Source organism: Trachypithecus francoisi, unplaced genomic scaffold, assembly GCF_009764315.1.
Source record: "Trachypithecus francoisi isolate TF-2019V2 unplaced genomic scaffold, Tfra_2.0 Lachesis_group18, whole genome shotgun sequence".
Classification (NCBI taxonomy): Eukaryota; Metazoa; Chordata; class Mammalia; order Primates; family Cercopithecidae; genus Trachypithecus; species Trachypithecus francoisi.
This window is the reverse complement of record NW_022681463.1, coordinates 19,564,203-19,585,976: the sequence shown is the minus strand read 5'-3', so window position 1 is coordinate 19,585,976 and position 21,774 is coordinate 19,564,203. Positions and strand designations below refer to the sequence as shown.

The 21,774-nt window shown below is 39.4% G+C and overlaps 1 protein-coding gene across 2 annotated transcripts in view; it reads left to right on the top strand.

Annotated features, from left to right (window-relative positions):
- The window catches only part of DNAJC3 (DnaJ heat shock protein family (Hsp40) member C3), a 112,102-nt gene that overhangs the window by 64,638 nt on the left and 25,690 nt on the right, over positions 1–21,774 (top strand). For both annotated transcript variants that reach the window (XM_033177412.1, XM_033177413.1), the window contains exons 5-9: positions 9,548–9,700; positions 12,216–12,397; positions 12,862–12,981; positions 15,848–15,953; positions 16,038–16,158. In XM_033177412.1, the coding sequence (XP_033033303.1) occupies positions 9,548–9,700; positions 12,216–12,397; positions 12,862–12,981; positions 15,848–15,953; positions 16,038–16,158 (682 nt within the window). The remainder of the gene's footprint in view (positions 1–9,547; positions 9,701–12,215; positions 12,398–12,861; positions 12,982–15,847; positions 15,954–16,037; positions 16,159–21,774) is intronic.

The following is a 21,774-nucleotide window of genomic DNA, read 5'->3' as shown; positions in this document are numbered from 1 at the left end:
GTGGGTAGGAGGACCCAGGGCAATGGTGAGAGCCTATGTAAGAATCGGAGGCAAGCACGTACCTATCATTTAGGAAGTATCCAGTAAGCTGGAGTATGAGAATATTGACAGGCAAGTGGAGGGTCTTGATTGTAAGGAGGACATTATATAGTGCCAGGAATTGGCTCTTTATGGCCATTGAAGGTTTATGTTGGAAGTATTATGAACAGTTTTTTTTGCTTAGCATGATCAACTGATTGCTCTGAAGAATGGATTGGAAGACGACAAGGGGAGAAGCAGAGAGTCTACTAAATGAGACTGTTGCAGTAAATAAGTAATCCAAGTGTAACCTTACAGTGGTCAAAGAGTAGGCTAATGTAGGTGGGGTAGAAATTTAGGAGGTCGGCTCCAGGGAGATGCATTGACTGGGGTGACAGAAAAAAAGGAATTACGATATCCAGGTTTCTGGATCGTTCAAATTGTCCATGCTATTCCCTGAGATAGTCCCAGAGAGAAATCATTTAGGGAAGAGGGACAGGTAGAGAAAATATGACTGTCTTATTTCTATAAAAACTTCCTGATTCTCACTAACTTGTTTTATTTAATAATTTGTCATCTGTGAAGTCTTCTCTTTTATCTCAAATCCAACATACTTTCCTAAATGCAGTTTAAACTCATTTATTCTTGGTCTTCATTGTTTACTGTATCTTTGCTATTCATGCTTTGGGCTTATGTGGATAATATTTCAATTTAGGCAGTGTTCCATGAGATCCAAATACAAAAAAGCAATGATCAATTTAAATAGTCATTTCATATAACTGTATTTTTTATTTTGACAAAGCTAGAAACTTGCATTTTGATATTGAGAAAGCATGTATTAGGTAAATAATGGTGCCAATTGCAATTTAATTTTTAAATCAAGTATAAACCTTTGGTAAGACATTTGATAAACTCCCCATTGTTGGTCTGTGGATCTGTATCAGTTGTAAACAATTCAAACTAACATAAATCTATTATATATCAAAATAACTACCATCATTATTTTTTTCCATCTTTAATTCTTTAATGCATAAAGGACCATTATATTGTTTCAGGATAACTAAGAATAACCAAAGTTTTGGCTGGGCAAGGCGGCTTATGCCTGTAATCCCAGCACTTTGGGATGCCAAGGTGGGCAGATCACCTGAGGTCAGGAGTTTGAGACCAGCCTGGCCAACATGGCGAAACCCTGTCTCCACTAAAAACACAAAAATTAGCTGGGCGTAGTGGCATATGCCTGTAATCCCAGCTACTCAGGAGGCTGAGGCAGGAGAGTCGCTTGAACCCAGGAGGCAGGGGTTGCAGTGAACCTTTAGTGTTTTAAAGATAGCACTTTATGCTGCGACTCAGATAGCTGTTTCCAGAGCTCTCTTATGTACACATCCAGTATCAGGCAGTCAGCTGCCTACTTGACATTTAGATGTCTCCAGTCAAACACCTAAATGGCAGCTCAGTAACAGGCACAATGTGGAATTCTGTTTCCCATCTTCAACCCATTTTTCCCCCCCTCCCATCAATCTCTTCAATAAATGGCTGCACTCCAGCCTGGTGACAGTGGGAGACCCTGTCTCAAAACAAAATAAAACAAAACAGAACAAAAAAACAAAAAAGCCCACAGTTTTCTCCTGTATAAAATGGAGATAATCCGATCTGCCCTTTAAGGTTTTAGGTTTAGCTTAGAGTAGTGCCTGGAGCATAGAAAGCTCTCAATAAGTGTTTTCTGCTATCATGATTGATCTCCATCATCTATAGCATGGCCTTTAGAGATAGAGACCTTAGTTTGAGTTTAAGCAAGACTTACAGCAAGTTATATAATAATTCAATTTTTTTTTTTTTTGAGATGGCGTTTTGGTCTGTTGCCCAGGCTGCAATGCAGTGGTGTGATCTCTGCTTACTGCAACCTCTGCCTCCTGGGTTCAAGCAGTTCTCCTGCCTCAGCCTCCTGAGTAGCTGGGATTAGAGGCCTGTGCCACCACTCCCAGCTAATGTTTGTATTTTTTAGTAGAAATGGTGTTTCTCCACGTTGGCCAGGCTAGTCTCAAACTCCTGGCCTCCAGTGGTCCACCCACCTCGGCCTCCCAAAGTGCTGGGATTATAGGCATGAGCCCCCACACTTGGCCCAATTATTCAATTTGTCTGTAAACTGGAAATAGTGAAACCGAGTTCATGGGTAGTATTCTTAGTACTGACTGAAAAAGAAAAGCAAGGAAGCATCTCTAGGTATGCAAAATAGACTTAGGACATATATTCTAGGGCTAGGCGAGGAGGCTCACACCTGTGATCGCAGCACTTTGGGAGGCCAAGGCAGGAGGATTGCAGCTTGAAACTAACCTAGGCACCATAGTGAGGCCATGTCTCTACAGAAAATAAAATAATTAACTGGGTATGGTGACACATACCGGTAGTCCTAGCTACTTGGGAGGTGGAGGCAGGAGGATCACTTGAACCCAGGGCTCTGAGGTTATAGTGAGCTCTGATCATGCTACTGCATTCCAGCTAGAGTGACAGAGGGAGACCCTGTCTCTAATTTAAAAGAAAGAAAAAGACATATATTCTGCTTTTTAGCAGTTTACACTTTAGTTTCTGGAAATAAGTCCTAAACATATATGTGCAAGATTAACAATACAGAGAAACTTGTGAGAAGTTGACATATGAGCTCTCTAGGTAACAAGACAAGATTGAGAACCACATAGTCAGGAGACCCACTTCAGTTTTTCTCTTGATTAACTGTGTGATGCTGGGCGAGTTGTTTACTGTCTGTAAGACTCAGGATTTTCACTTATAATGTGAGAGTTAATTGGGCAAGATGATTTCTTAGGATACCTCTGTTTTGAAGGGTTTCTTAAAGTGATTTAAATATTTAGAGGAAGGGCGATTACTCCAGAAGGCTTGGAGGAGATGGGACTTGAGAAAACAGAGTGGTTTGGTTAAAAACTACAAATGGCACAAGAGTCTTTTGGAATTTTTGAAGGTCTCTGTTTTGTGTGTTACAATTAGGAGACATTAGCTGTATTAATCTGTTCTCATGCTGCTAATAAAGACATACCCAAGACTGGGTGATTTATAAAGGAAAGAGGTTTAATGGACTCACAATTTTACATGGCTAGGGAGGCCTTACAATCATGGTGGAAGGTGAAGGAAGAGCAAAGGGACTTCTTAAATGGCAGCAGGCAAGAGACTGTGTGCAGGTGAACTGCCTGTTATAAAACTGTCAGATCTCATGAAACTCACTATCATGAGAACAGCATGGGAGGGACCCACCCCCGTGATTCAGCTGCCTCCCACTGGGTCCCTCCTGTGACACATGGGAATTATAAGAGCTACAATTCAAGATACGATTTGGGTGGGGACACAGCCAACCACATCAATTAACTATATTCTTACATTTTCCTGCTTCATTAGTTATGTATTAAACAACTATTTGAACTCATCCTCTGTGTCCGTTTTCCTTGTGCAGGGTATGTCTGGGATGGTGGTTCTTGGGATTGGCCTCAGGATCTCATTATAATGTTCAATATTGAGGTCGCCAAAGAGCTGTATTTTTCAGTATTTACTATATTAGAAATAAATTTGAGAAATTAAAATAACTTAATGAAAAGTTACTACGTGTTAATATTTTTTGTGTAAAAATAACTGTTTACAAAAGCCAAATTTTAGTATTAAGAGTAGTATTTGTTTCACATATTTGCAAATTTTATTAATATCTGCCTTAATTGAAGATAACAATTCTCATACCTGCTTCTGTATTCAATCTGTTGTGATTTATGCTTTTGTTGAAGTATATTGAAGATACTATGGCCTCACAGATAGGCAGTTAGAAAAAGAATATTTTTGTATTATTTTTAGATAATTATGAGTATTCTTCTTTGATGTTCCACAAAACTCCACTCGCAATTATATAGGTTAGTTGCATATGGACTCTGAATCCTTATTAATGAACTTATAGCACTCTCTGTTATAATAAAATGCATTGGTTTATCTTGTCCTTTGAATGGGTTCTGTATCTTTTATCCATAGATGCTTTTGTTCTCACAGACCCCTGAAAGGGCATTAAGGAATCCCAGGGATTCCTAGGTCACACTTCGAGAATCACTGCTACAGTGTTATCTGCCTCAGAGAGTGGTTGCTACTTTAAGGTTATGGATATTTTTAGCCTGGCAGATAAATTTGTCCTGTCCTGTTAAGTGGTTATGTGAATTTATATTCCTACTAGCAGTATAGGGGAGTTCTGGGTATGCAACCTCTTCAACACTTCATGTGAACAGATAATGTGAATTTTGCTAACCTGTTAGTGTGAGAAAGGCCCTTTGAGGTTTTTTGTGTATATTTCTATTGGGTTCTAGTTATCCAACTATTTCCTTTTTTCTTCTTCTTCTTCTTCTTATTTTTTGAGACGGAGTCTCGCTCTGTCGCCCAGGCTGGAGTGCAGTGGCGCGATCTCCACTCACAGCAAGCTTTGCCTCCCAGGTTCACGCCATTCTCCTGCCTCAGCCTCCTGAGTTAGCTGGGACTACAGGCGCCCGCCACCAAGCCCGGCTAATTTTTTGGTATTTTCAGTAGAGACAGGGTTTCACTGTGTGAGCCAGGATGGTCTCGATCTCCTGACCTTCTGATCCACCCGCCTCGGCCTCCCGAAGTGCTATCCAACTGTTTCTTTTCCATCCGTCCACCCTCCTTCTTCTTCCCTCCTGCTTTCTCCCCACCCTCAATGGATTTAGCTGATTCTTCCTTAGTCTGTTCTTTCCATATGGTTATACACGCTGTGTCTTTTTCTCATAGTCATTACCTCAGGAATTTTAATATGCATGCTTAACAAGGTAATCAAAACACAAGGATTTTAGAACACTTTAATTCAGTCACTCACCGCCTGACTTGTATACTGTTGTTTCCAAAAACATGAGTTCTTTATGTTTTTTTCTTTTTTTTTTTTTTGGACATTCAAATTAGTGTTATTTTTGTATAGCTCTTTTAACAAGAAACGTGCAGAAAGAATATGTGAGAGCAAATTCTAGAAGTCACTGCAGAATGTAATGTTGCATATACCTCAAGTGTTACATATTTTTCTATATGCTATCAAATAATATCAAATGAAAATTTAAATTTTTGCTACTTACCCCAAAACATTAAATAGAATTAGAAATATTAATTTCTTGAGGCATAAGCAATTCATTGAATATATTTTATGCCAAAGTCTGATTTTATTTCGACTTCAGAGAAGTCAAAGGTTCTATTATTCTAGGACCTTAATCACTGTAGCTTTAATAGAGGGGACCCAGCTTAAGTGGGCTAATATCTAATACCAGGGGAAATAAATTGAGCATCTTTCTAAAGTGTGTGTTAGCACTTTTCAGAGTACTTGCTATGTGTTACATAGAGTATCTTCTTAATCTCTCAGTCACTGCCCTACAGGGTGTTGGTATTATTATCCCTCTGTTATTGGTAAAGAAAATGCAGAAAAGACATAGCTAATTAGTGGTTGCCAGGATTGGGGTTTAATTAATTCATTCATCTAGATTTTATTTTAAAGCAATATCTGTTTGGAAATATTCACAGCCCAGTCACTGAGAAATGGTAAAATTTCCATATTGTGTTCCTACTGTATTGGTTATCTGCTGCTAGATAACAAATTATCCAATGTTAGCAGCTTGAAGTAACACACATTTATATGATTTCACAGTTTATGGGGTTAGGAATCTGGGCATGCTGTAGCAGGGTCTGCTACTAACTTCAGGGTCATGGGCTACAGTGAAGGTGTGAGATAGGGCTGCAGTAGTGTTTGAGGGCTTGGCCAGTAAATGATCTGCCCCTAAACTTACTCAGTTGGCAGTGTTTAGTTCCTCTTGAGGTGTTAGACTCTTAGCCAACAAGTCTTCCCTTGGTTGTTTCTCACATGGGCCTCTCATATCTCACAACATGGCAGCTTGCTTTCTCAGAACCAGCAAGTGAGAAGGTGAGAGGGAGTGCTAGCACAATGGAAGTCAGTTTTTTGTGACCTAATCAAGGACGTGACAGCTTATCACTTTGGTCATACTCTGTTTTTTAACAGACTTTTATACTGAAAAACAATAGGCCTAGGTTCATACCTCTCTTACCTTATACTAGGATAAATTCAAAATGCATCAAAGATTTAAGTGTTAAAAAAAAGGCCGGGCGTGGGCTGGGTGTGGTGGCTCACGCCTGTAATTCCAGCACTTTGGGAGGCCGAGGTGGGTCGATCACTTCAGGTCAGGAGTTCAAGGCCAGCCTGGCCAACATAGTGAAACCCCATCTCTAAAAAAGTACAAAAATTAGCCGGGCATGGTGGCGCGCACCTGTAGTCCCAGCCACTTGGGAGGCCAAGGCAGGAGAATCACTTGAACTCGGGAGGCGGAAGTTGCAGTGAACTGAGATTGCGCCACTGTGCTCTAGCCTGGGCGACAGAGTGAGCCTCCATCTCAAAAAAAAGGCTGTGGCTGTGGCTGAGTGCAGTGGCTCATGCCTGTAATATCAGCACATTGGGAGGTAACATGGGAGGATCACATGAGTCCAGGAGGGCAACATAGTGAGAACCTGTCTCTACTGAAAACAGACAAACTTAGCTGGGTTATTCTGTTTGTTAAAAGGTGTTATCAGGTCCACCTCATGCTCCAGAAAAGCATGAATACCAGGAGGCGAGGATCACTGGGGGCCATCTTAGAAGGCTGCTTACCACAACTGCCAACCCGGTGTTTTTATTTGAGGTGCCAGAAGTAGAGGTGCAGTCATACAGAAGGCTGCTCATCTCTTTGAACAAGCCCCCAGCCCATAGCTATTCTGGATTATTTTTCCAGAAGCTCAGTGACCAGGATACATAGTGAGAAGTAAAAAATATAAAATATTGTCATAGGAAGGGATTTGGCTGAAAGAGTCAGAAATGTGAAAGCCCTAAGGAAGAGAAAGGATGTCAAGAAACGTGAAAAAGGGAGGAATGAGGAAATTGTCAGCAAGGACCATTCTCTACATGCAGGTTAGAGAAAACGAGGAGGTGATTGAGAGGAGTCAACAGCCTCGTGGTAATAATAAAAATCTTCATCTCAGATGGGCACAGTGGCTCACATGTGTAATCCCAGTGCTTTGGAAGGCTGAGACAGGAGGATCATCTGAGGCCAGGAGTTGGAGAACAACCTGGGCAACATAGTGAGATGACCCTATCTCTACAAAAAAAAATAAATAAAAATAGCTGGCTGTAGTGGTGTGCACCTGTAGTTGCAGCTACTTGGGAGCTGGGGCTCGAGGATTGCTTGAACTGAGGAGCTGGAGATTGCAGTGAGCTAAGAACATGCCACTACACTCCAGCCTGAGAGGCAGAGCAAGACCCTGTCCCCTGTCTCTTTAAAGAATAAAAAAATTGGCTGGGCTTAGTGGCTCACGCCTGTAATGCCAGCACTTTGGGAGGCTGAGGCAGGTGGATAACAAGGTCAGGAGTTCGAGACCAGCCTGGCCAATATGGTGAAACCCCATCTCTACTAAAAATACAAAAACTAGCTGGACGAGATGGTGGGTGCCTGTAGTCCCAGCTACTCAGGAGGCTGAGGCAGGAGAATTGCTTGAACCCGGGAGACGGAGGTTGTAGTGACCTGAGATCGCACCACTGCACTCCAGCCTGGGTGACAGAGCGAGACTCTGTCTCAAAAAAAAAAAAAAAAAAAAAAAAAGTATTAAAAAATCCCTCCCAAACCCAAACTTCATCTCACTTGACTCTTTTTGAAACTCTCAGGTTTCTAAGGAAGCCCTTTGTTTCTCCAACTCCTTTCTTACCTCCTTGGAAGAATCCTCTCTCCCTCTTCCCCACCTCTCTTCTGGCCTCACAGAGGCCTCAATGACCTGAGCTCACTCCCTCTTTCCTGTTCCCATTACCTGAGCCCTCCAGCCTCTGTCCCGAGATTCAGGGCTTCTCCTCTCACCTTCCAACAAGAAAAATTGTGTGGAGGAAATTAGACTCCAATGTTTCAGAGGAAAAAAGGTACAAATTTTATCCTAAAGAGGCCGTCAGTGTTTGATACATTCTATCGAAAAGGGTCAGGAGTGTACTCATAGGAAACAAGTTAATCAATAAACTTTTACCCAGAGCAAAGTGACAGTGCACACACATTCATACTCTCTGATGGCTTTTATCCGAAGTATTCAAGACCACCCAAAGGATAATAAAATAGAGACAAGCATGTCTGGCTCCAAACAACACCCTTAAACTGGATGATGCAATCATTCAGGGAAACCCTCCCCCAGAGTGAGTGGAGGTTACCAATGAATACTTCAAGTCCTGTTTTTCAAAAGTCAAGGGTTAAAACAGACAAAATGGCATAGCTAATATATCCTAAAACACAAAACGGACAAGTATAAAACCCTTACGAATAAATAATATTGATAAAGTTTCTCATTTGGAGTGTTCTCTCCCACCAGGTTGGTAGTGGGAATATACTTTAAAAATTAATCCACTGAAAGGAGGAGGAGTGTGATTGACTCATTGAGGAGGCAGATTTCTAGAATTAGCTTTCCTTTGTCTGTACCTCATTGAAAATTGGAGCCCTTCAGTTATAGTTTCCATCTTAATAAGAATACTAAGATTTCAAAAATTGGTACATGTAAACTACAATCTTAACCTCCCCTCAGGTTAAAAAATGTAGCTATCTGGTTTTCTGAGACATTATTTTTTTGTCTGGAGGAAGAAATTGTTAAGAGTCTATGTGCACAGAGCTGGGGTTGGGAGTGGGGTGAACTGTAGGTAAAATCAAGGGATCTTACTGGGGTGATGGAAATGGTCTAACACTGTGCTGATGGTTGCACAGCTTGGTAAATTTATTTAAAAAAAATCAAAGAATTGTACATTCAAAATGAGCAATTTTATGTTATATAAATGATGTCATTATAAAGTTATTTTAAAAAGCGATAGTGTGCAGATCTCTTAAAACCACATCATGCATCATGCATCATACCTTACTAGGTATTACTCTTATTTCCTTCTAAATTCTTTCTTGTACTTCAACCCTTTTGGTATCAGATCTTTTTTTAAATCTTATAGCCTCTAAAAAAAGCTGGTACCTTCTTTCAGTTTCCCTATGTGTTTCATTATTTTGGTTATTTTATACTTAAAAAAATACTTAGGAACTGTAACTAGAAGGCAAAATAAATAAAACTCAGGTTAATTTATTCTTCAGAATAAATTGTAAGGCACATTTATATACTCTGCAGCTACATGTAACAAGGTGAGAAACGTGCTTTCCTTCCTCCGTTCTTCTCTGTCCTTTCACGTGCCTACATGTATTTGCTTCCCGGTAAGTTTGTGGGACCCAGGTCTTCTGAGTCTAGATCTGTTCATGCTCGTGGACCATATCGGTAGAAATCAGGGGTCTTCCCTGCTGCATCCAGTCATCAGACAAGCCAGTTTTTCCAGCATCTCTTTACCTTTTTACCCAATGAACTTAAGTATTTGGAATGGTTGACCCTCGTGTATATTATAGGTATCAGACTTAAGAGATTAAAAACTCTGCTTAATTTTTTATTTTCCATATAGCTGAAATCTAATCCAAGTGAAAATGAAGAAAAGGAAGCGCAGTCTCAACTTATAAAATCTGATGAAATGCAGCGTTTGCGTTCACAAGCACTTGATGCTTTTGAAAGTGGAGATTATGCTGCTGCTATAGCCTTCCTTGATAAGATTTTAGAGGTAAGTTTCTTAGATACTGCAGTTGACCAGCCTAACACTTATTGTAAGGCACATTTATATACTTTGACATGTCACATATCACAAAAACCTAGACAGGAGAAAATCAGGTTGGTCCTTGGGCTTTTAGCTCTTAAGTATAAAACAATGTTTATATAAAACAAAATTTGGACTGAAGTTTTCAGTAAATGTACTGAATGTGCTGTGGCATGAGAGTTAAATATGTTTATATATTGCTTGCTTTGCTATTTTAGTTGATTTTGTATTTTTTTGGGAAGAAAACTAGCGGTTAGATAATGGGATAAAAGATGAAAGAGATGGTTGGAATAAAAGGAAAAATGATGTTCGGGAGGAAAGAGGAATGTTTAGAGAAAAATTTCTAGAAAATAAGGCAGATAAAGAGTTGATAGTATGTGCCTGTAGTCCTAGCTACTTGGGAACTGAGGTTGGAGGATCACTTGAGCCTAGGAATTCGTGACTGCAGTGAGCTGTGATCGCTCCACTGTCCCCCAGCCTGGGCAACAGAATGGGACCCTGCCTCTAAAAATATTAATAATTGACTGAGTACAGTGGCTTATGCCTGTAATCCCAGCACTTTGGGAGGTCAAGGTGGGTGGATCACTTGAGGCCAGGAGTTTGAGACCAGCCTGGCCAACATGGCAAAACCCTGTGTCTTAAAAAGAAAAAAAAAACAAAAAATGGTGTGGTGGTGCATGCATGCTTGTGATCCCAGCTGAGGCGCTGAGAAGCGGAGGTTGCAGTGAGCCGAGATCATGCCAAAAAAAAAAAAAAAAAAAAAATAATGGTTGATAGAATCCAGAGAGTTCTAGCTAGGGAAACCTAAGTCTAGGTTTCCTTGCCTCTGAAGGATTTAATGACAACTGATTTCCGAAGGAAGTCTACTGAAATATTCAAATGGAAGCAGTCGTAATTCACATTTATTTAAGATTTTTACGGTATTTTGATATACAGTTTCATTTAATTTTGGCTCTAAACTTATGATATATGTAGAATGGACATTTTGTTGATAATTTTACGGAAGATATTGTGATATGGTCCAGTAGAATTCATGTTTTACTGGGTTATTTTGTTTATGCTTTTTTAAGGAAATATAGTTTACATTTTTACTTTCCCATAGACCATTTTGACTTAGCTCATTGTTCATGATATTTATGTATAATGTTGATTTTGATATTTTCATATATGTGAAAAGTCAATACGAGTTTAGAACAGCTCTAAGAAATATGCAGAGATACTTCCACCAGCCTTATTGATGAGCTCTTGGGTTTATGATTTGAAGAATACTATTGTGTTTACTAAACCCTTTGAACTTTTTTATAAAATAGGGATGGTGAAGCCTCAACCTCCTGCTTTCTCACGGTATTTTTTTCTTTTCTCTTCTCTTCTTTCTTTCTTTTTTTTTTATTTTTTTCTTGATATGAGGATTTACTTTTAAGGAGGTGACAGTTTACAGAAGATAATTTCGTAAAACATTTTTTTGTTTAGAGACTTGGTCTCTCTCTCTCTGTTACCTAGACTGGAGTGCAGTGGTACGATTATAGCTTGAGGTGGGCTCAAGTGATCCTCCCACCTCAGCCTCCTGAGTAGCTGGGACCACCGGTGTGTTCCACTGCACCCAGTTAATAATTTTAAATTTTTTGTGGAGATGAGATCTTGCTATGCTGCCTAAGCTGGTCTGGAATTATAGGCATGAGCCACTGTGCCCAGCTAAGAATTTAATGTGGTTATTAGCAGAAAAAGTAGTTTGCCAATTTAGAACCTAGATTTTATTTTTTGACTACAAATTAGAATTGTTGATTAAGTATAAAAATCTGATAACAGAATATTCTCTTCAAATATGCTTCACTAGGAACAACCCTCCAATAGTAAACGCAATGTTTTCTTTTTTTTTTTTTTTTTTGAGACGGAGTCTCGCTCTGCCACCCAGGCTGGAGTGCAGTGGCCGGGTCTCAGCTCACTGCAAGCTCCGCCTCCTGGGTTTACGCCATTCTCCTGCCTCAGCCTCCCAAGCAGCTGGGACTACAGGCGCCCGCCACGTTGCCCGGCTAGTTTTTTGTATTTTTTAGTAGAGACAGGGTTTCATCATGTTAGCCAGGATGGTCTCGATCTCCTGACCTCGTGATCCGCCCGTCTCGGCCTCCCAAAGTGCTGGGATTACAGGCTTGAGCCACCGCGCCCGGCCAAACGCTATGTTTTCTTATTTTCAGTGTCTTAGAATTATATAATCGAAGGAGGTAAGAAAAGGGCCTTGTTATTATATATATCCCTTCCCCCATTAGAATTCATTTACAACAGTTTTGGAGAAACTGTTTTGTCACATCAGTTTTGTCACATTTAACTTGTATCAGATTTTAAAATAATATTTGCAGTCTATAAGTCATCACATTAATTGAGAATGTTTTATGTTGATAAATATGTAGATAAAAAATACGTGGAATGCAACAATGAATGTGCATACTTTTTTCTTCCTTAAAGTCTAGTTCTTTTGTTCCTCAAGGTTTGTGTTTGGGATGCAGAACTACGGGAACTTCGAGCTGAATGTTTTGTAAAAGAAGGAGAACCTAGGAAAGCTATAAGTGACTTAAAAGCTGCATCAAAGTTGAAGAATGATAATACTGAGGCGTTTTATAAAATAAGCACACTGTACTACCAGCTAGGAGACCACGAACTATCCCTCAGGTCAGTCCTAGTGACACACATGTCTGATCTTCTTTAATTGTTGGCAGCAAGATAACCTCATCTTGTTTTAACATTTTAATATTAAATTAATAAGATGATGGTGGTTAAGGCTGTTTTTATATTGTATATCCATTTATATATTTTGTGTTATTCTCATGTTACTCTAATTCCACATAGTTTGTTTTCATGAAGCTGCTTATTAAACAGGAAGGCTCTTATATTTCTAGAAACAAAATTGAGTGTTTACTATGTAATGGTAGTAAGTCATTTTAATTTGAATTAAATGTATGCATGGTACAATGCCATATATAAGTGTGTATAGTAAATTAGAAGTCTCCCGTATGTTTTTGTTTAATTGTTGCAAACAAAAAATATTTTTATTGTGATTTCTGTATTTAGCGTGGAAAACTACTCATTGATTGTTTTGACATGGAGTATTTTCCTTTTTTTAAATACATGAACAGTGAAGTTCGGGAATGTCTTAAACTTGACCAGGATCATAAAAGGTGTTTTGCACACTATAAACAAGTAAAGAAACTTAATAAGCTGATTGAGTCAGCTGAAGAGCTCATCAGAGACGGCAGGTGAGAATACGGGTTGTTCCAGCTGTCCAGCCATTCCTTATATGTTAGACTGTGGGCACAAGTGAATTACAGAACTGCTTTTACTTCTCAGCCATTGAGGGTGGGGTATTCTAGACAGCCCTGGGCCTTAGCAAAACTACCAGAACTGGACATTTTTGGAATAGGGAAGAATATAAATAATAGTAACTGTGTAGTATTCTTACCAGCAGACTTACTTGTATTATACCAAATATTTATTATCTCCTATGTCAGGCACTGAGCTATGTCCTGAGGGTGCAGAAATGAACCTGATGGTAGTTTGTGTTCTTAAGAAGTTTATAGCATTGCGTGGGAGACACATATATGAACAGATTATTAAAAGACAGTATGATACCAAAGTGATAGAATGTGCATAGGATAATTAGAGTACCAAAGAGCAGTATTTACTCCAAACCAGGATGGTGAAGGCAAGGAGTGAAAGAGAAGCTTTTTTTAGAGAAGACGATAGATATTTAAATCCTAATCCTAAAGAGTAAGTAAGAGTGGGCAGAAGTAAGAAACTGTGTCTGTGTGAGTGTTATTTGTAGAGGGTTTGCAGGCTGGGCAGGAGGACTGAAAAGAGTACAGGGCACTGCAGACAAAACTGCCTAATAGAAAATAGGCTCTAATTCCTCTACTTTTAGTAGCTTTGTAAGTTACCATCATGAGAATGCTTTACTCAATTTTCCCCCAACATCTTGCAAACTATAACGCCTTGAAAAACCATAGTACCTTGTCACAATGGGGATATTGATGTGGGTGCAGTCAAGATACAGAATAATTCCATCCCAACAAGGACCCCTCGTGTTGCCCTTATAGCCACACCTACTTCCCTGTTGTTCCTATCCCTTCCTTAGCTAATCTAGTCACTTCTAGAATTTTGTCGTTTTAAGAATGTTACATAAATAGAATCATACAATGTATAAACTTTTGGGATTGGCTTTTTTTTTTTTTTTTCTTTTGAGACAATCTATGTTGCCCACCTGTTCACAGGTGCAGTCATAGTACATTGCAGCCTTGAACTCTTGGCCTCCAGTGATCTTTCTGCTTCAGCCTCCTGAGTAGCTGGGACTTCAGGCGCATGCTACCACAGCTGGCAGCATGGGCTTTTTTCCCCCTCATTCGAATTCTCTGGAGATTTATCCATACTGTATCAATAATTCCTCGTTTACTGTTGAGTGGTTTCCACGGTGTGGATTTACTGCACTTTGTTTAACCATTTATCCATTGAAGGACCTGAGGTTGGGAGTTCGAGACCAGCCTGACCAACACAGAGAAACCCTGTCTCTACTAAAAATACAAAATTAGCTGGGCATGGTGGCGCATGCCTGTAATCCCAGCTACTGCAGAGACTGAGGTGGGAGAATCACTTGAACCCAGGAAGCGGAGGTTGCGGTGAGCCGAGATTGCACCACTGCACTCCAGCCTGGGCAACAAGAGCAAAACTCCGTCTCAAAAAAAAAAAAAAAAAAGTTTTCTGTTTGCAAGTCTGCCCTTTTCAGGTCCTCTGGCTAGAGAGAGCAGACTTCTGCAGGTTTTTGTTATTGTCGTTCTGTACCTGTTGGCCTGTTGGCATTTCTGCATTGCTGGAATCTTCAGCTCCAAGTCTGGGGTATATGAAATGAAAAAGGAACCCAGGGAACTTCTTAACATATTTTTCCTCAGGTCCTGAGTCACTAGCTAGTCTGTCTTCTCTCCTCCTTTGAAAGTTTTCTATTTTAAAAAATATACATTTAATTTATAGGGTTTTTAGTTGTGCTTAGCTGGAGGAATTGGGAAAAATACATCTATTCCACTTTCCCAGAAGCTGGCTTTTTTGCTTTTTTCTTTTACTTTAAGTTCCAGGATGTATGTGCAGAACGTGGAGGTTTGTTACATAGGTAAACGTGTGCCAAGGTGGTTTGCTGCACCTATCAACCCATTACCTAGGTATTAAGCCCCGCATTCATTAGCTATTTGTCCTGATGCTCTCCCTCCCCTTGCTGCCTGCCCCGCACAGGCCCCCGGTGTGATGTTCCCTTCCCTGTGTCCATGTGTTCTCATTGTTCACCTCCCACTTATGAGTGAGAATATACAGTGTTTGGTTTTCTGTTCCTGTGTTAGTTTGTTGGGGATGATAGAGAAGCTGGCTTTTATTTTAAATGTTTTAGTTAAGCCTGTGTTTTAATACATCAGCATATTTACATATGAAGATTGTAGCACTTTGGGAATAATGTGCCACCATGGCATAGAAACATATTTTTTAGTTTACTATTGTTGAGGAAAATAACTGAGAATATATAACAGGATTAGTACTTTTTACTGGTTTAAAGAAAATGCGGAAATAGCTTTTATTCTTAGAAAGCTTATACAGTTGGGAATTTAATCAGCTACCTTCTGTATGAACTACATTGTACTTTGTTGTGAATACTGACATTAATTATATAAAATGGCATGTAATGGGTTCTGTTATTTTCATGGAAGTGTTTACTGACCAAGAAATAAAACTTGACCTCTGTATTGTTCAATGTGCTCAGTGTAAGTCAGACTTCAACAGGGTGTTTTACTCAGGTTCGGAATTCTGAGCTTGTTTCTGTAAGGAAATTCTTCTGGTTTGATTGGTACTTACAGGTGTGCTTTGTTCTGTCCATCTGCATCTCCTATGGTCATATGTTTTTATTTCCTAACTCTTAATTATGGAGTGTACCTTCTATGGGACTCTAGATTAATAAGGGAAAAGCCAGATCTGAAGCTGTGGCCTCATCCAATTGGATTGATTAAGCAACACATGGTGAAGAGGGGAGGAGCCTTTCTACAGCTCTGGAAATCGAATGTCATCGTTTCTTATCATGATTTGCTCATTTCTTAGATACACAGATGCTACCAGCAAATATGAATCTGTCATGAAAACAGAGCCAAGCATTGCTGAATATACAATTCGTTCAAAGGAGAGGATTTGCCATTGCTTTTCTAAGGTAACAGTTGACTTGTTCCCAGAAATGTGAAAACTCATCATGTGGAATACCAACCATAAATCCCTTTCTCACATTTCCTTTTAGGACGAGAAGCCTGTTGAAGCTATTAGGGTTTGTTCTGAAGTTTTACAGATGGAACCTGACAATGTGAATGCCCTGAAAGATCGAGCAGAGGCCTATTTGATAGAGGAAATGTATGATGAAGGTAAATCTTTAAGGAATTTGATTTGCAGTACCGAAGTGTTGATTATGAAATTATCACATTTTAAGCTTCCTTTTCCTTAAAACAAGTTTACCAGAGTACCTGGAAATGTTGACGATTTAGAAAAATGGCAGAGAACTTGAAAATTACTCTTCCATAGTGGAACCTGAAAGGTATACCATGTGAGGAAAGAGTTCTGCCATTGAAACCAGTTCAGTACAATAGAAACATAAATATTTTAGCTTTTTTTTGTAGAAAGGAAAAAAAATAAAATAGAAAATTTAAATTGTAGTTCTCATGTCATCCAGAGGTAATCACTGTTCATTTTGCATTTATCTTTTCCAACTTTCCTCTATGCACATATATTACTCTATATTTTATGCACATATACATATTCTCTCTCTGTCTCTCTCTCTCTCTATATACACACACACATATATATACACACATACTCGGTGTGTATGAAATATATATACAGAAAGCATACATATATGTCATATATCCCTAATATAAAATGATCCTCTGTGACCCCAAGCTGTTTAGTAAAATAGGACAGCTGCTGCCCTATTTTGTTCAAGCCGAATGAAGTAACAAGAGATTCCTGCTAGATGTTGTGAGGACCTTGGATAAAAGCAGTGGCCTGTTTTTGGAAGATAACTGTGGCGTATACAGTAATATATAGTTTTTGAAAAATAGAATCCATATATATATGGATATATATATATGGTTTTATACCTTTTTTCATGTGACACTAAGTTATGAACATTTAAATGAGACAGTTTAAAAAAAATAGCCTTATAAGCCCTTATTGCAAATATTTTGTTTCAAATTCAGGTAAAGCATTTTAAATCAAAACAGTAATTTTCTCTTATAGTTAAATGAAGGGTTTGAATGGTAAAATTTGGTTTGTGATACTCTTTTTAAGGCAAAACTGGTCAATCTCTTTTTCCCTGCTTTTCTCAATTAGAAAAGAATCTTGCTCTTAAGCAAGTTCCCGGTTTCCAGGCAATGGTAACAACCTGGACACTACTATTCGTGTGACATCTTGTGGGAGATTCAGACCTTGAGGTCTCTGAATGAGGCTTGAAATGAATGCAGTCAAAATGATGTTTTAATATTCATAAGCATGCTTCAATAAGGCATGTAGTCCACATAGAAAATCCCTTTAGCATACTCGTTCTCTTTCCTTTTGAGCTACCGTGTCTACTTGGTGAGATGGTTTTACTCTAGGATTTTGCATTCCAGTTAGTTTTTGGAACTCTTTATCAAAGATACTTTTGTCATCTGGATGTAAACCCTTAGCTCTCACTGCGAAATTAGAGAAGCTACAGAAGAATATAAAGAGCTTAGCTGTTAAAAAAAAAAAAAAGGCTAAATCTTGTAGAAGGCTAAATATAATTTGAAAGATGCTTTTGGAACTTGAATGTTAAACTGACTTGCTTTTTGGGGAAACCTGATGGCTTAATTCTGGAAGAAAAAGATGCTTAGTGCTAATTTGATATAATTGATCTGGTTTCTTTTTTTTTTTTTTGGAAATGGAGTCTTGGTCTCTTACCCAGGCTGGCGTGCAATGGTGCGATCTTGGCTCACTGCAACCTCCACCTCCTAATTGCAACCAGTTCTTCTGCCTTAGCCTCCCGAGTAGCTGGGATTACAGGTGTGCACCACCACGCCTGGCTAATTTTTGTACTTTCAGTAGTGATGGGGTTTCACCATATTGGCCAGGCTGTTCCCGAACTCCTGACCTCAAGTGATCTGCCTGCCTTGGCCTCCCAAAGTGCTCGGATCAATTGGCCCTGCCCAGTTGATCTGTCTTTGAAGCCTGTTGTTTCCTTGAAAAACTTCTTTTGTATAGGAATTTATTAAAGAGAGAGAGAGAATGGTTGCCAGCTCTCTAAATTTGCAAAAGAAAGAAAGGAAAAGAGCCTGTATAACTGAAACTGACAAGTATTACCTGACTTGTTTGGATTGGAATCAGGGGTTTAGTAAATGATGTAAATAAATAATAATCTTACTTAACTAAGCTAAGTAACAGTATGTCTTCAGTTTACTTGAGTTAGAAATATGCTTTTCATATTTTTCTTCCTGGTTTTACCTTTTTAAAATAAGCAATTAAAAATGATGGCAGGTACATAATAAAGAATGAATAGGTGTAGGTTAGTGAATAATGGAACATGGACATTTATTAATTTGGGGCTTAGAATTATCAGGAAACATATCGGGATATCACTCAATAGAAAGCAAGTAAAGTAAGACTGTTATTTGAGGATGCCTCTGAGATCTTGAAAAATCAAGGGAAATTCTTCAGATCTCTGCATGTCTCCGTTTTAATAGCTTTTGAGAGGAAGAAACTGACATTGAAGCAGTACTAAAATATTGGCAAATTCCTTTGAATATAGGGGTAACATAGGTGTCCTTAGGAAATGATCAGTTATATTTTGCTAGAACTTTAGCGATGTGAGGGCAGAGACTTGTGGCTGTTATATTAACTGATGCATTCCTGGTGCTTGTGCTGGCACTCATGTTTGCTGAATGAATGAAGGTAATTTATTTATTATACAATGAAGTCATAGTGGAGAGTAGGGAATTTAGAATTAGTCCTGCCTTTGAGTCTGGCTTTGTGCAGTTATTCTATTTTTTTTTTTTTTTTTTTTTGAGATGGAGTCTCACTCTGTAGCCCAGGTTGGGGTGCAGTGGCGTGATCTTGGCTCACTGCAACTTCCGCTTTCCGGGTCCCAGTTCAAGCATTCTCCTGCCTCAGCCTTCCGAGTAGCTGGGATTACAGGTGCACACCACCATGCCTGGCTAATTTTTGTATTTTTAGTAGAGACAGGGTTTCACCATGTTGGGCAGGCTGGTCTTGAACTCCTGACCTCGTGATCCGCCTGCCTCGGCCTCCCAAAGTGCTGGTATTACAGGTGTGAGCCACCGCGCCTGGCCAGTTATTCTATTTTTTGTTTTTAGTTCTGGTAAAAGATACAATATAAAATTTACCATCTTAACCATTTTTACATATATAATTTAGTAGAGTTAAATATGCTCACATTGCTGTGAAAAAGATCTTAAGAACTTTTTCATCTTTCTAATCTGATCTCTGTATCCATTAAACAGCCGCTCCTTTCTACCTCTCCCTTAACCCTTGGGAACTACCATTCTGCTTTCTGTCACTGTGAATTTGACTATTCTAGATCCTCATATAATTGGAATCATATACTATTTGTCTTATTGTGCCTGGCATGTTTCACTTAGCATAGTATCCTCCAGGTTCATCCATGTTGTGGCGTGTGACAGGATTTCTTTTTCTTTTAAGGCTGAATAGTATTCCATTGTATGGATATCCCACATTTTGTTTATTAATTCATGATGAACATTTGTGTTGTTCTGCCTTCCGGCTATTGGAATGGTGTTGTATGGATGTGGGTGTGCAAATATCTCTTTGAGACCCTGGTTTCAATTCTTCTGGATCTCTACCTAGAAGTGGGATTGCAAAATCATATGCTAGTTCTTTTTTAATTTTTTGAGGAACCTCCATACTGGTTTCTGTCGTGGTTACACCATTTTACAATGTTACTAGCAGTGTATAAAGATTCTGATTCTTTCACATCCTCATCAACACTTTTTTTTTTTTTTTTTGAGACAGAGTCTTGCTCTGTCGGCCAGGCTGGAGTGCAGTGGTGCAATATGAGCTCACTGCAATCTCCACCTCCTGGGTTCAGGTGATTCTCCTGCCTCAGCCTCCTGAGTAGCTGCGATTACAGGTGTGTGCCACCACACCTGGCTTTTTATTTTTATTTTTTTTTATTTTTAGTGGAGACAGGGTTTTCACCATGTTGACCAAGCTGGTCTCGAACTCCTGACCTCAAGTGATCCACCCGCCTCAGCCTCCCAAAGTGGTGGGATTATAGGTGTGAGCTACCGTGCTCAGCTGGTCAACATTTTAGACTTTCTCTTTTTTTTTTTGATAGTAGCCATCTTAATGGGCTTAAAGGTGGTACCTGGTTTTGGTTTTGATTTGTATTTCCCTAATGATTAGTGATGTTGAGCATCTTTTCATATGCTTGTTGGCCATTTGTTTATTTTCTTTGGAGTATGCCATTTATTTTTGCTATATGGTTTCAATCAAGTCATTTAATTTGTTACTTTTTACTCTACTTGTCTGTAAAATAGGAATAAGAACAGTACGTATCTCCTAGAATTGTGGTGGCTATTAAACAAGATAATGCTCAGAAAATGTTCAGCCGCATGTAAATCAGTGGTTTCCACTGTACTCATTTTCAGCTTGTTTGGAACTTGCATTGACTTTTCTGTACACACAGTATAGTGTGGGATGCCTGGCTAGCTAGGACTAACCTGTGACTGCTGCCTGAACTCCCTTTGGCACAGCTGTTATTGTAGTGTTACTAGTAATATCAATAATTCCGTGACTGCTCCATGAACTCCCTTTGACACAAAAGTTATTATAGTGTTACTAGTAATATCAATAATTCTGTGAATAGGGCCAAGTAGAGTGTGTTCTCTGGATGAAGGCTGGCCTGGGCAAAATTGTGAAAGAGGTAAAGTTTATCTTTTGATTCCCTAGGGTGTTGTCCTATTCGCAGATTCTTGTGCCCTCTTGCTTATCCTGGGACTCCATCCTGTCATACTACCTAGGCCCGCCCTATCCCACAGAAGTATTCTGTGTTCAAAATTTATACCGGCTGGGCATGGTGGCTCACACCTGTAATCCCAGAATTTGGGAGGCTGAGGCAGATGGATCACCTGAGATCAGGAGTTCGAGACCAGCCTGGTCAACATGGTGAAACCCTGTCTCTACTAAAAATACAAAAATTAGCCAGGCATGGTGGTGTGCACCTGTAATCCCAGCTACTCGGGAGGCTAAGGCAGGAGAATCACTTAAACCCGGGAGTTGGAAGTTGCAGTGAGCCAAGATCAGGCCATTCCATTCCAGCCTGGGCAACATGAGCAAAACTCAGTCTCAAAAAAAAAAAAAAAAAAAAAACAAAAACATATATATATATACACATGCACCACCTCTGTGCATCAGCAGTTTCAGACCCCAGCACAGCTGCGTTTTAGTAAGAGTGGTCAAATTAAGATATTTGTTAAAAATGCTGCTTGGTTTCTATTCCTTATGAGATAAACATTTTTAACCCAAAGGAATCTGAATAGTGGAACTTCAGGCAAGTGCTTGTGCCATCAGGTCAGGCAGCCTACGAGGGAGGTACTGGGGCCACAGGCCTGCCTTCTGGGCATGAAGGAGACCATTCCCTCTAGCAGATCGGATTTCTCTTGGCTGATGCTTTTTTTCAAGGTTGTTAACCAAGGGTTCCTGGCTTCTGTTTATGTGGAGGAGAAGGGGAAGAGATTGGTCTTTGTTGGAAGATGCTGATTGTATTTAAGATCATAACTAAATGTGACTTTATAAGTTGGAGGCTGCTTATATTATTGCCATTCTTTATACAACATTATAATAACCATGGACACATGTAATCAGAATCTAGAAAGCAGATGCTCCTGAAACTTCCACCTCTTGAAATAAGTTCATCTACTGTAGCTCAGCTAATTAGTTGGAAGCAGGTGGTTAGAATAAATGGCTAGTCCTTTGCAAAAACAGTTAGT